Source organism: Triturus cristatus, chromosome 2_2, assembly GCF_964204655.1.
Source record: "Triturus cristatus chromosome 2_2, aTriCri1.1, whole genome shotgun sequence".
Taxonomy (NCBI): Eukaryota; Metazoa; Chordata; class Amphibia; order Caudata; family Salamandridae; genus Triturus; species Triturus cristatus.
The window spans coordinates 857,806,768-857,820,694 of record NC_140582.1 but is presented as its reverse complement, the minus strand read 5'-3'; the positions used below and the strand labels follow the sequence as shown (position 1 = coordinate 857,820,694).

The following is a 13,927-nucleotide window of genomic DNA, read 5'->3' as shown; positions in this document are numbered from 1 at the left end:
TCTTTTAGTGTTGCCAGAAACATAAGTCACACCCCTTGCAAGTTTACGTAAGGTCTGCACAGAATAATCAATTACCGAACCATCAGCCAGCTGATAGATCAGCAAAGATCAGTACAGCTGAGCCGGGTGTTAAGATGGCACAGATTCAGAGGGGGACAACACGGGCGGCTGTCTGGCTGTGTGTTCGGCTCACCTCGGCCCATGGACAGCAGAGACCATGCGGGGTGAGTTTTCTAGAAATTAAAAATTGGATACATAAATAGAAAAATGTTGGAACTTAGCCAGGCATTCTAGAATGGGAAACCCTATAATGCGAGTTCCATATTGGTGATACAGCTTTTCAATGTCTTGAGAATAAAGTAATGATCTTCCTTACCCTCATATAGAACATTCATGGGTTTGCTACACCCATCATGGCTGCTTGGCGTTTACTTGTGTTTAGGAGTTGATGGGTTTCATTTATATTATTGCAACATTTGTTTAGTGCTTAGTACTTTAACGTGGGGTTGCCTTCATGGGTAGCATGCGACACGGTGTAAGTTGTGTTGTTGGCGGTGTTTTGATCCATTAAAGGTTTCTGTGTGATGCCAAGTTTTCCAGGTTCATGCGTGACGTGCTGTTCTAGTCCAGTTTTTCCTTCGGATTTTGGGAACTATAGTCTTGTTTATCTCTATTGTTTATTGCTATTGTAAAACAGGACTAAAAGCCCCAGAATTTAAAGGGGAAAAGCCCAGACTGCACCAGCACATCACGTATGGACTTGGAAAACTTGGCATCTATGCACCTAGGTACATGTTATGGGACACAGCGATTAGAAGTGTGATTAGGGTTGCAACCTTTCCCAGAACAAGCATTGAAATAGCCAGTTGGTCTCGCCTTTGGGAATTTATAAGTATTTAGCCATGCAGCACATTATCCTTGGTGCTGTGCCGCCATGAATTGAAGAGCTATATAATTACTGTACACTGGGTGATGCAGTCCTTAACTACTGTGACATTTTAGGTACAATTTCTTTGAAGCATCATTTCACTGTGTTGATTATGAAAGTTATTAACTTTAGCCAAATTTAGACTGTTAGAAAGTGTTACATGTTTATAGCGCTTACTACCCCTGACGAGGCGTTGATATCAATTTGAGATCTATTTTGATTGGTCAGCACCGGCAGCCTCTTAAACTGAGCTATATTTTGTTAACCCAAAGACATGACTAATAAGAACTACTGACTTTTTTATACCCCCACCTCCATATATTTACATGAAAAAGTAAAAGACTGCAGGAAACAATAAGTTTACAGTGTGTCTGTATAAATAGAAATGTTCTTTTCTTTAGGATTTGCTGCATGTACGAGTGCACAAAGAACATGGCAAATAGGGATAATTCAATTGGGTAAATAAATCAGTTATGGCGTACTGAATTATAAGTAGTTTATAATACTAACCATTATGTTTTTTATTTTGTTTTAAACGTTTTATATAGTGCTAGCTTGACCCGTAGGTATCAGAGCGCTTTACATACATACTGTAAAGAAAAACAGATGGAAATTGCATTACATAGTAGGCAGGCAGTAAGGAAGCAAAACCAGAGTTAAAAAAAATACAGCATGGAAGAAAAGGTGGTTAACACAGTCCGGTCACCAACTATCCTTGAATGTCAAGAGAGAGGAGTAAACTCGGATATTGAAGTCTAGGTTATTTGACATTGGTCAGGAAAGTATTTGTTAAGGAGATGGATTTTCAGGTCCCTTTTGAAACAGTAGAAGGAGGGGTTGCATCTGAGGACTCTAGGGAGAGCGTTCCGCATCCTGGGAGCGCTGCCAGATAATGATCGGTATTGTGTGGTTTTCTTTTTCAGTTTCGGAGGAATAAGAAAGAGTGAGTTGGAGCTTCTCAGCATTCTGGATTGACCTGCTCTTACCAGTTTGTTGTTCAGGTAGATAGGGGCCGGAGAGTGAAGGGTTTTGTGTGTGATGCAGGCCAATTTGTAAATACACCTCCCTTCCATGGGAAGCCAGTTGAGGGAGTTGAGAGCTGGAGTGATGTGATTAAATCTTTTTACTCCAGATACAAGTCGAGCGGCCATGTTCAACATTGCCCTTAGAGGGGCTAGGTGAGCTTTTGGAGTCCCTGTTAGGATGGCGTTCCCGTAGTCGATTTTAGAGAGAACTAGGGATTGGACTACTGTCTTGAGGTCATCATGGGGAAGAAAAGGTTTCAATTTCTTGAGGTGTTTTAGAGCGAAAAGAGCACTTTTTGCAGAGTTTTTGAACTGGGCCTCCAAATATAAGTTCTTGTCAAGGGTGATGCCTAGAGACTTAACTGAGTCAGATAGGACGATGGAGCAGTTTAGGGCGACCAGATTCTTGGGCCACTCTTGGATTGGATGATGGTTGCTTTTTGGAGAGAATAGGATTATTTTTGTTTTATCTCGATTGAGTTTTAAGTGGTTAGTGTTGAACCAAGTTTGGATCTCGGTTAGAGTGGCATTGAGGTGTTGGATGTCGCTTGGAGACTGGATTTTGAAATAGATTTGGGTGTTATCGGCGTAAAGGTGGTAATTCACTCCAGCTTTTTTCAAGAAGATTGTGAGGGTCTCTATGAAAAGATTGAAGAGGGCCGGGGAGAGGATCGAGCCTTGCGGGACCCCAAGTGTGACTTTAATTGGCTTCGAGAGACAGGAGTTGATTTTAATTTGTTGCGAGCGGTGTTGAAGGAAGGAGGTGAACCAGTTTAGTACTGTGCCGTTGATGCCGGAGCGCTTCGACAAGGTCTCCAGAAGCGCTGGATGATTTACTGTGTCGAATGCCGCAGATAGGTCAATAAGGATGTGTAGGCAGGCATCACCTTCATCTAAAGCCTTGTGAATATATTATATATTTCAGTAATGAAAAGCAAGTATATTCCTTGCATTCAAAATGCGACCCAGCTATACTAATCTGTTGGATTTGTTTTTAACATAAATGTGATGCAAACCTATGAAGGTGGAATTTACAACCCAAAGTAAATCCCGCTTTGCGTTGAATTGCAATCCAAAGTAACGTAAAGCTGTGCAACAGGCTCCCAGGAGCTACTTTGAGTCAAAGGGGCATTCCATGGGTATGCACAGGAGCTCCCATGCAATCACGCATGGGTTTTGATGCAAACCCCAATCTACAAAGAAATGCAGAAAGGGATTTGCTAAAAAATCCCGCGCCTCCTGAACGCGGGCATACCGATGGAAATATTTTCATTTCTCCTTGTTTTTCCCGCTTTGCATGTTTGCAACATTGTGCAACGCACATTCAAAGTGGGAAACACCTCAAAGCACAGTTCCTACAGTGCAGACACCCTTGCACTATGGCGAAGGGCGTCTGCCTTGGCTCACAGAAGCCAAAAGTGCGTCACTGTAGGAAGAGAGCAGATTACCACCACATCTTAGCAGATATGGCACTGTTCTGCTCTCTCTTTTAGGCTACGCAGTGCAGCAACTTTAATTGGTGTTTTAACCAATTACTTACAGTCCAATGTTATTCCTGTGGGTTTGCAGGTGAGGAACGAGCCCGCCATCTTTGTCGATCCCCTGTTCCAGGAGAAATTTAGTTTTTTCTCTAACAATTGCTCCAGGCACTGGATGGTGCTGTGGATAGAGACGGCCCTTGAAGAGGTTGAACGTTTGATTAAAGAGATTGCAAAATTTAAAAAAAGAAATTTGTGATGCACTCACTAATTCAAAAGAAGCATTGGAGAGGTTTGAAAGAATGATTAAGGACTTTGACCTATACACACACAAACCATTAAACTTGATAAATTACCTAAAGATATCAAGTTCTATGAGAAAAAGGCCACCTATCCATACTTGCAGGAAAGTTACTACGTGAAAGAATCCCGTGGGAGATTCTCAACCAAAGGAAGGGGTGGCTTTAGGAAATACACTACCTTTTCTGACTCATCAGCTGCAAGTGGGTCAGATAGTGAGGCTGAACAACCTAGTACTAGCGGTAGTACAAGTAACCCAGGCCAAGCATACTCAGACCAACAACCCCCTTTTTTAGGTCTCGCTAGCGTAGGCTGCGCACATGCGCAGTCTTACTGGTGAGATTTAATTACATTGGTTATTTTCTGTAAGGGGCATTAAGCCCCGCCCCTCTTTTCCATTGGCCGGCGTCACCGTTTATGCTAAACGGTGGCCAGCCATTGGAAAAGAGATGTTTGTGACGTTTTTGCTCGGCTTTCTGAGCCGTCCCATTTGGACGAGCTCGTCTGCCTTCCTTGCGTCGTAAAAGGTTTCTTATCTTTATGGGGCCATGTGTTTAAACAGATGGCCCCATAAAGACAAGAAACCTTTTAGCAGGCGAGGCCATCCAAGTGGGACGGCAGAAAAAGCCGAGCAAATACGGCATGGCGAGCGCTTGTTTAACCCGCGTGCGTGCGGCCATGTAACTTTTTCACAGATGTTCAGCGACTGTTTATTTATAAATATCCCTATACCTCTTGTTTTCAGTGCTTGTGACAGGATGGAGGGCCGTTTTAGGTCATCATTAACTGCACGGGCTTACACCCACACGGGTAGAAAAGGAGAACAACTTTTATCTGACGAGGCGGGGTTTATGGGGCATGCGGATGATCTTGTACTGGATTGTGTCGAGTGGGGACTAGGCCCTGCGAGGGTTAATTATTGATTTAAAAAAAAAGTGTATGCCAAGCCATCCAAAGCCGTCTGCGGCTAGTTTGGCACGATAAAGGTGATTGATTACCGCTTCCATCTCAAGTAGTGCTGTCTCTGTCTTCTAAGTGCGAAATTGTTTGCCTGGATATAACAGCAGTGGGTGAACAAAGCTAGGACATCGCCCACATACCAGTGCCACCACACTCCCCTCCCAGGTGCGCTGCTTTGAGAGCCTTTTGTGGTGGCGTGTGACGGTACAGTTTGTTCTGTTGCCCAGGATGCTGGCATTGACTCAGTACACAGAGGGTGGGGGCAGGCGGAGAGCGATACAAGAGAGCAGCTCGCCTCCTGGCACTTGCGTTCTACCAGAATGACGTGTACGAGCGAGGATGTGGGGATTACTTTTTTTGTTATTTTTTTTGTTGCATATTTATATAGCGCAAACTCGACCCGAAGGTATTGGAGCGCTTTACATGAGCACCGTATTTACATTACACATTCAGGCACGGGGAGATTAAGTGATTTGCCCAGAATCACAGGATGTGGACGCGACCTCGAACTCTGGTTTCCAGCACCAAAGTTGGCAGTTTAGCCGACGGACAACATCCTTCTCTTCTTCTCTATATAGATAAGTTCCTTATAACGGTTTACTTAATAAATCAGAAAACATCCTTGATATCCTACCGGGTTAGTGGTGTCCAATCCCGTCGAGCTGGTATCTTGTCCGCTGAATCCATAATCTGATACATCTCTTAAACCAGACCTAACCTTGCCTATGAAACACAGCATGAGGCAGTAATGCAACAGGTGTACCGCTACAGCCTGTGGCGTGCAAGATATGAAATGTGGGTCATGTAACGTATGTGCTCCACTCAGCTGTGCATCCTTCCGTTCAAGCTTGCAAGCCTGTGTACCTGCAAATACAGGAGCAGATTGCAGCGTACCCTGCTGCATGGTCCATTTAACTATGGTATTGAAACTCGGCTGTCTATTAAGATCAGTCCGTTTACTACGTACCTATAGGTGTCACGAACGACTAGAATACGCAGTCCGCTAACCTCTTTGCTTAAGCAACCAACGGGAACACTCGACTAGAGAGAGAGTATTTGTTAAAAAAAAATATTGACTTAGCTGTGTAATCTTAACCGAGCCTAACCGATTTTAATTAAGATGTTACGTTTTATGCCGTGCATTACGTTACGGGAATGGAGGCTGAAAACAACGCCGCTAAAAGGAGTATGAACGTGTGCCGCCTTGTCTCGTTTGGACGAACAATTGATTGTCTTGCACATACCAAATTAATTATTAAGACTTTATACTTGTACTTTAAAAAAACTATATTTTACTTGGGGCTATCCCGCGATTTTTTTAAGGTCCGTTTACTGGGTATCGGTATAAGCGTTCCAGATTCGTGGACACGAATTTGTGTTTTGTTAAATAAATTGAATACTTAAAAAGCTGCTAGTACTTGGACAAATGTGCAAAAAGGCTTCTCACTGCATGCATTATGTGAATTAAGAATATAGCCTGTCATTTACAATGTTGAAATGTATGCTGCCGAACCTCACAGCAGCTTTCAAGTCATTTTAGTTTCAGTGATTTTTTTTTCTGTTGCGTTTTAATCCTTTAGCCCTTTCTGAAGCTTAAAGATCAGCAAAATGACATTTTGTTTAGAGCGAACTATTGACATCGTGAGAGTTTGAATGCTTTTCATTCATACTTCGAATTAGTATGTCAGGGCAAAACATGCTGAGGCTCGTTCAACTTTTAAATGGATCAAAAGATATTTCTGACATTACCTCAATTTTTCTAGGTTACCAGATCTCAACAAGCATTGGCATAGCCAATAGGTCTCGCATTTGGGACCTTAAAGTGTTTAGCCATGCAACAGTTGGTGTTGTTGCACCAAGGATATTGTGCTGCATAAATAAAAACGTATAGGGTCCAAAAAGCGAGACTTATTGGCTATGCCAATGCTTGTTATTGGAAGGACCATGGTGGGAGTACAGAGGGAGAGGCCAGCCCCGGGGGAGACCCAGGGCGATGCGAGAACCGACATGGAACAGAGGCAGAGGGAGGGCGAAAAAACAGGTACATTACCAACAGGAAACACATGGGGAAATACAGACCCGCCGGCAGCACTACAGGTGGTAGTAAATACATCAGCCACACCACGAAACCCCATAGTGAACCTCTCCACTCTTAAACAAGATGAACAAAACATCTGAGGAAAGGGGTTGTCCTTCGTACCTACCTCAATGCCCAATACTTTCAACCTCAAGTTGGGACTGTATCATTTTTTTAGAAAAATACATCTAAAACACTATTTTCACAAAGTACCGTACCAACCTACATTCTCTTGTACAGGTCTCCGACCCCCATCCAAATTCTTCCCCCCCCCCCACTCACCTCATGTCACCTAAGATTCTGACATATGAACATGTGGTAATGCGGGATATCACCAAATCTCTTACCCAACGGCAATATGTCAGGTACAATGTCACTAAATCAGAACGTTTGGCTTTAACATCACTAAGTAACAATGCCAACATAGTCATTAAGCCCACAGACAAGGGGGGAGCCATTGTTAAACTGTAGCGGCAGTTTCAGTCGATAACCTTTCAAGTATTGCCCGGCGGTAATCGCCTCTTATACCATTCGATAATTTACCAATGAAAGAGGCAGGCGCCGGAGACTGGAAGGCAGGAAACAAAGTTTTATTCCGTCGGAGCAGAACACATCAGATCAGACAGCAAGGTATCGTCACGAGGTGCTCTAACTGCATCTCTGAGACCTGGTCTCTTATACACACGTTTATGACTTTATTGCAGGGTTATCATACATGGCACATTCTTGAGATCACTTTGATGTATGAAAGAACATCCTCAGAATCCCTGGCTCAGACCCGATCCCACGCATAGCTACAGTAGAAGTTCTCACCCCACCCGCAGTAGGAGATGGCTATCACACAGCAGGATATTCCACCAATTCCCGGGGGCGTGTGTGACCGGTCGGGTCTCAGGGGGTGGGGGGCCTTGATCTACTGTAATCCCTTTGATGTGGGGCGTTTCCCTTACAGTAGGGGCAATAAACTGCATCCGCAGGGCTAGGTGATGGCCTGGGATCGGTTCGGACAATGGGGCGCAGAGGAAGGGGGTTATCAAAGAGATGCATGACCATGTATGGGATGTCGGTCAGGCGTGGGATGCGGTTCCATGGCAGGGTCGCGCAGAAGGAGAGGGTTTATGGCCCGTGTATGAGAGAGCGGGGGTGGCCGGCGCGCGGGGGATGCTTGCAGCACCAGGGGGACGCGCTAGCGATCGGCAATGAGCAGGGAGAGACCAGGGTGCCTAAAATGGCTGCCGTGCGCTTTTCCTGTGTGTCGCGCTGGGGAGAGACAAGATGGCGCAGATAATGTTCAGTTTGCAAGCTAAATTTCCACAGTCCTCCCTTTTAACATATCTCGCCAGCTTGTTTAGTTCGGATCTATCCCCATAATACTACGAACTTCCACCTCATACAGAGCTTTCATTCGTTCCGCTTCAAAGTTCAAAGTCTTAGGGCAGATGCAGTTCATAAAAAGCGAACATAAAGGTGGCAGACACTGAATCCCCAAGCAACATCCACATAGTATCACAATCGGTATTAGGATAAATGAAAACAGCCTCCATCCCCAACTTTTAATAGTGTCCCAAAACCAATTCCCAAGTGACCATCCTTCTTGCTCCTGATGAACCTCTGCGGAAAGTCTGTGGAGGTGTTCAATTGCTTTGTAGACTGAGGGTGAGTTATCTGGTACGTAGGTACAACAGCTGGACCCAATGATGCGGCATGCTCCTCCACGATCAGCCAGAACCACATCTAGAACGAGGCGGTTCTGAAGAGCCACCAGGCGGACGGCCTGAAGCTCGGCAGTGTTGTTGGCGAGGATGCCAGCCGTAATGTTTATCGCCGTCTCGACTGCCTGAGTTAAGTGGCGGATGGCACGGCTGTTTGCCATTGGACCCCAGAGTGGAACAAGTCCCTTTACTGCATCCAGGAACTGTGCTCCGGTGGAGTCGGCTTGTACAAGGTCTTTGGTACGTCTCTGTCGGTGATGGTTTGCTGGAGCCACATATGTCGGAGGAAGGACAAAAGCGATGTAGCAGGTGCCTCCCCAACCTTTCGGAAGCCAGGTGTAGGCCTTAGTACCGCAGACGAAGTACATATTCGGGGAGGCAACAAAGGAGGGTGGATCAACTGAGTCCAATGTTCGGGTGATGAGGCAGGAGCTGTGGCCTACCAGCTGCGCCCCAGGCCTTCAAGGCACACAAATCCAGTGATGTTGATGACGGATAGGGCCACTGTTAGGGTGGCGGCCGTTCGTTTCCGGAGGTAAGAGAAGGTGGGTCTGGCTGGGTTGTTGAACACTTGCATTTCAACTCGTTCTTTGGCAGGGATGTCCATGTGAAAGGAAGTGTTTGATCTCAGAGGGCAGAAGGGGGCAGAAGTTTTTCCAGTTTTGTTCAGCCAGAACCCATGGTAGAAGTGTGACACAGTTTTGCCGGAAGTGGCATTGTCCTTGTAGCTTTCCTGCAGGAGGATTAGCCAGGCGAGGCAGGAACCATGGACAGAAAAAGGTGACGGGATGAAAGGGATAGAGTGTCCAGTGGCATGTGGTAGCAATCCACAGATCCAGCAATTAGTGGCGTTGGCGGCAAGATTGTGTTGGTGGAGCAACTGCACAAAAGAGTTATTCCAGAACTCCTTACGCCTTTCTCGGAGTTGGGGTGAAAGTGAGATCAGATGGTGTTCTTTCATGGTGGTAGGTTGAACGGTGGTCAGCAATGTCTTATGAGCGGGTCTGCTCTCCTCCATGATCCAGAAGGTGACCATGAGGAGAAGGCAAAAGAGAAGGGTAATGAAAAGTGCAATAGTCTTTGAGCTGTGCGTTCTGTCAGTCTTTGGGTTTTTGTAGTGGATCTTCGGACGTCCGGTTGCTTCCATCATCTTCATGTCGGGCGCTTCCATCACCTTCAAGAGACTCGGTAGCGGGCAGAACCACAGACTTTGTTTAGTTTCTCTCCTGGTGGCCTTTGAGGTGACTAGGCTACCGCTCTGAGATTTCCACTTAGTTTGTGGTCTGCTTAGCCGAAGTTCCCTCCTTTCGCCGTAAGTTATACCCTTCCTTGGATGGCACGGTGGGATCGGGATATTTCACTAACTCAAGTGTCTCTGTATCTGGGCAGCGGCTCAGGGATGGTCGGTCTTTGTCCAGAAGTTCTTCTTGGGCGGTGATGTTGTCCGTGGTCGTCAGGGTCGGTGATACCTTCTTGCAGTGGTGTGCATGCAGCCAATTGCGTTTCCCCTCCACTCGAAGAGCTGTTCGGGTGGTGATCAGGACTTGCAGGGGGCCCGTCCACCGGGGCTCCAGACTCTTGGTGCGCTGGAAGTTACGCACTAAGACAAAGTCACCGGGTTGGATGTCGTGTCCGGGGCCCCTGGAAACATCGGGAATGGCTTGCAGCACCTGCTGATGGATAACAGACAACGTTTTAGTTAGGTTATACAAATAGTCAGACATGAGGACGTCCGGGACGTCGTGGATGGATGTTGGCTTTGGTGCAGTCCAAAGGTTCATGGGCCGCCCGAAGACGACCTCGTAGGGGGTTAAGTGGTGTTTGGTGGGGGTGGAACGCATTGATAGCAATGCTAGCGGGAGAGCGTCTGGCCATTTCAGTCCTGTGGTGGCAACTATTTTTGCTATCTTAAGCTTCAATGTGGCATTATGTCGCTCAACCAAGCCTGCAGATTGGGGATGGAAGACCGCATGGAATTTCTGTTTTACACCCAGCCCCTTTAAGATGAGTTGGATAACCTCGGCTACAAAGTGGGGGCCGTTATCGCTCCACAAAATTCGACAAAGGCCGTATCGGGGGAAGAATTCTTTCAGTAGTACTTTTGCGGTAGTCATAGCGGTGTTGTCGTGGGTTGGGTAGGCTTCCACCCACTTGCTGAAGGCACACACAACGACAAGTACGTACTTCAAACCTTGGCACCTTTCTAACTGGACGTAGTCCATTTGCAGGACTTCAAAGGGGTGATTGGGAACCCCAAACCCTCCCCGGGGTACAGCAGTTCCTTTCCCAGGGTTGTGTTGGAGGCATACCAGGCATTGTTGGACCAGACGTTTGGCTGAGTCTGAGATTTTGTCGTTGTGCCAGACTTTGGAGATGAGTTCGATTATGGGAGCAGACCCTATGTGTGCGGGGGAGTGTGCCATGGTCAGCATGGGGATCAAGTATGAGTCGGGTAGCAACCATTTGTTCGAGTCTTTAGTTCGCCAGCAACCGTCATCGTCCTTCAATCCCACCCGTGCCCATTCAGTTAATTCGTGTGGTGAGCTGGCTAATTGGATGTCCCTAATCGTTTCCCTAGCATCCTTCCATTTCTCAGTTTGTGACCTGGTCACGTACATACGGGTCGTGGACCTATTCTCGGCTGTGGTTCGGGCAGTAATGTCAGCTAGTGCATTTCCCTGTCCTATAATGTCTGTCACCTTCTTGTGTGCCTGGCATTTGATCACAGCTAACCGTGTGGGGAGGAGGACTGCTTCGGTCAGTGCGGAGACTAGATCTCCATGTAGGATGGGTGTGCCATGGGAAGTCAAGAATCCCCTCTCTTTCCATAAGAGCCCAAAGTGGTGAACTACCCCGAAGGCGTACTGACTGTCTGTGTAAATGTTTGCGGTTGTCCCTGCTGCCAGGATGCATGCTCGTGTGAGAGCGATTAGTTCCGCCGCCTGTGCGGGTCGCTGTGTGATGCGGGCTGTCTCAACAACTGTTCGGGCTGTGGTGACTGCATAGGCAGCTGAGGTGGTGCCATCGGGGAGCTTGATGCATGAGCCATCCACCCACAGTTCTCCGTCAGGGTCCGGGAAGGCAGTATCTCGGAGGTCAACCCTACTCTTGGTCTGTTCGTCGGTGAGGGTCACGCAGTCATGTATAGGGGACGCATTGGGGTCAGTGTCAGGGAGAGGTAGTAGAGTAGCTGGATTCAGAGTGGTGCATCGTTTCAATGTGATGTGGGGTGCAAGCAGAGTCAGTTCGTAACCAGTCAGTCGTGCGCTAGTCAGGTGTTGAGTCTTGGTCTGGTTCAGGAGGGTGTCAACCGCATGGGGTACCAATACAGTGAGGGGGTTCGAGAGCACGATCCCCTCACTTTGCCTGATAGAGACAGCAGCGGCAGCTACTGCTCGAAGGCAGGCGGGCAAAGCTCTGGCTACAGGGTCAAGAGTGGCAGAGAAGTAGGCACAAGGGCGTTGTTTAGGGCCTATGGACTGGGTTAGGACAGACAACGCACATCCCTCCCGTTCGTGGGTGTAGAGGGAGAAAGGTTTAGTGTAGTCTGGGGTTCCTAGGACTGGGGCCGAGCAGAGGGCATCTCGTAGTTCTTTGAAGGAGGATTGGCATTCGGGTGTCCAGGGGAGAGGGAAGGGGGCATTTTTAGCCAACAGGAAAAGCAGGGGTTTTACAATAAGACTGAAGTTTGGCAACCACTGTCGACAGAAGGAGGTGAGGCCTACTAGAGACCGCACTTGCTTCTGAGTTTTGGGAACAGGGGTTTCTAGGATGGTCTGAATTCGGTCAGGGGTAAGTTTCCTCCCGTCTTTGGATAGTAGGTCGCCTAGATATGTCACTTGGGGTTGGCAGAATTGCAACTTCTTCCTGGAGACCTTGTGACCGTTTTCCGCGAGGAAGTGGAGGAGGTGAATGGTGGCTGTGACGGCAAGTGGAGTGGTGTCGGCCGCCAAAAGAATGTCATCGACGTACTGTATTAACACCACTCCATCGGGTAGTTGGACTGCATCTAGTTGTCTCTTGAGGGCTTGGCTATAAATGCTGGGACTCTCAGTGTAGCCTTGGGGTGCCCTACAGAATCTGTACGAACGGGCTTTTAAAGTGAAGCCGAACAAGTAGCGGCTGTCTGGGTGGATGGGGATGGAAAAGAATGCGTTCTTGAGATCAATAACGGTAAAGGTGGTGGCAGTGGACGGAATCAGGGTGAGGATGGTGGTGATGTCTGAGACCACGGTGTACTGAGGTATGACTACTTTGTTAACTTCTCGTAAGTCAACAATAAAGCGGTACGCTTTCTCATCTCCCTCGCCTTGCTTTTTTACAATGGGTAGGATAGGGCTGTTGCAAACATTACTGACTACTTCTTCTACCACTCCTGCATCGACTAGGGACTGGATGATTTCCACCAATGTCTTCTCGCCTTCGGGCGATATCCGATACTGTGGAAGCTTTGGGAGCACTGCGTCCGGTCGGACGGTTATGTGTACTGGGTCGATCACCATGCGCCCTACATCTGAGTCGGTTTTAGCCCATAGATGTGAGGGTAACGTGTCGAGTAGGGACAGGTCAGCATCAGTTATAGAGAGCATACGTCGTGTGTGACAAGGTCTGAACAGATCTGGGTTATCGTGCAGGATGACTCGAACTCCGTCTGGGGAGCATCTGATGGTAGCTCGGAAATGTTTTAGCAAGTCAAGTCCCATAATAGCATCAGGGGTGTTGGAGGAGAGCAGAAAGGTTGTGTCAGTGGCGTTATCTTCTAAGTCAAAGGAGATCGGTGCTGATAAGGGGTTAGTGGAGGGCGTTCCATCGAAGCCTATTGAGGTTACGTGTGAGCCAGACAAGGGTGCCCTAGGAATCAGTCGTTTAGATAACGCACTACGTGTCGCCCCAGTATCTACCAGGAATGGAGACTTTGTGCCCAAGACCTTAGCAGTGACGTAAGGACCTTGCTGGTCAACACGGAGTTCGACTGGATCCCTCCCTTGCCCCTGGCGGTCCTATGCGAAGTCATGGGTGCTTTCATAGTCGGACTGCTGACACTGGTTTTGTCGGGGGCGATCAAAGGTGTTTGGTCTGCCTGGCCTGTCGTTGATGGTGTCGTTCGTGTATCCTCGTCCCTGTCCTCTATTTCTGGGGTCATATGTTGTGTCTCTGGGGTCCCTATTTTTGTTCAATTCCAGAAGGACCGGGCACTGGGATTTCCAGTGTCCGAACCCTCTACAGAACGCACATTGGTTCCCATCTAAGTCTCTCCGTCCGTTGTAGGGTGCAGGTGTATGGTCTCTAGGGGGTAGCTTTCTAGGGGCGATTGGTTGGTAATTCCCTTTTGGGGGTTCCCTTCCTATGGTCACCCCTTGCAACTGTGCTATCATTACCCTCTCCTTCAGTTCCTTTTTCTTCCTCTCTGACGCCCTATCGTTCTCGTTCTTTTGGTTTTCGTAGTA

General features: G+C 47.5%; 1 protein-coding gene across 1 annotated transcript in view; it reads left to right on the top strand.

The window, feature by feature from the left end:
- Positions 1-6: 6 nt before the first annotated feature.
- Positions 7-13,927, top strand: part of LIAS (lipoic acid synthetase) — a 240,983-nt gene continuing 227,062 nt past the window's right edge. The window contains exon 1 of the mRNA XM_085642245.1: positions 7-224. Coding sequence (XP_085498371.1) covers positions 135-224 — 90 coding nt within the window. The 5' untranslated portion in view covers positions 7-134. The remainder of the gene's footprint in view (positions 225-13,927) is intronic.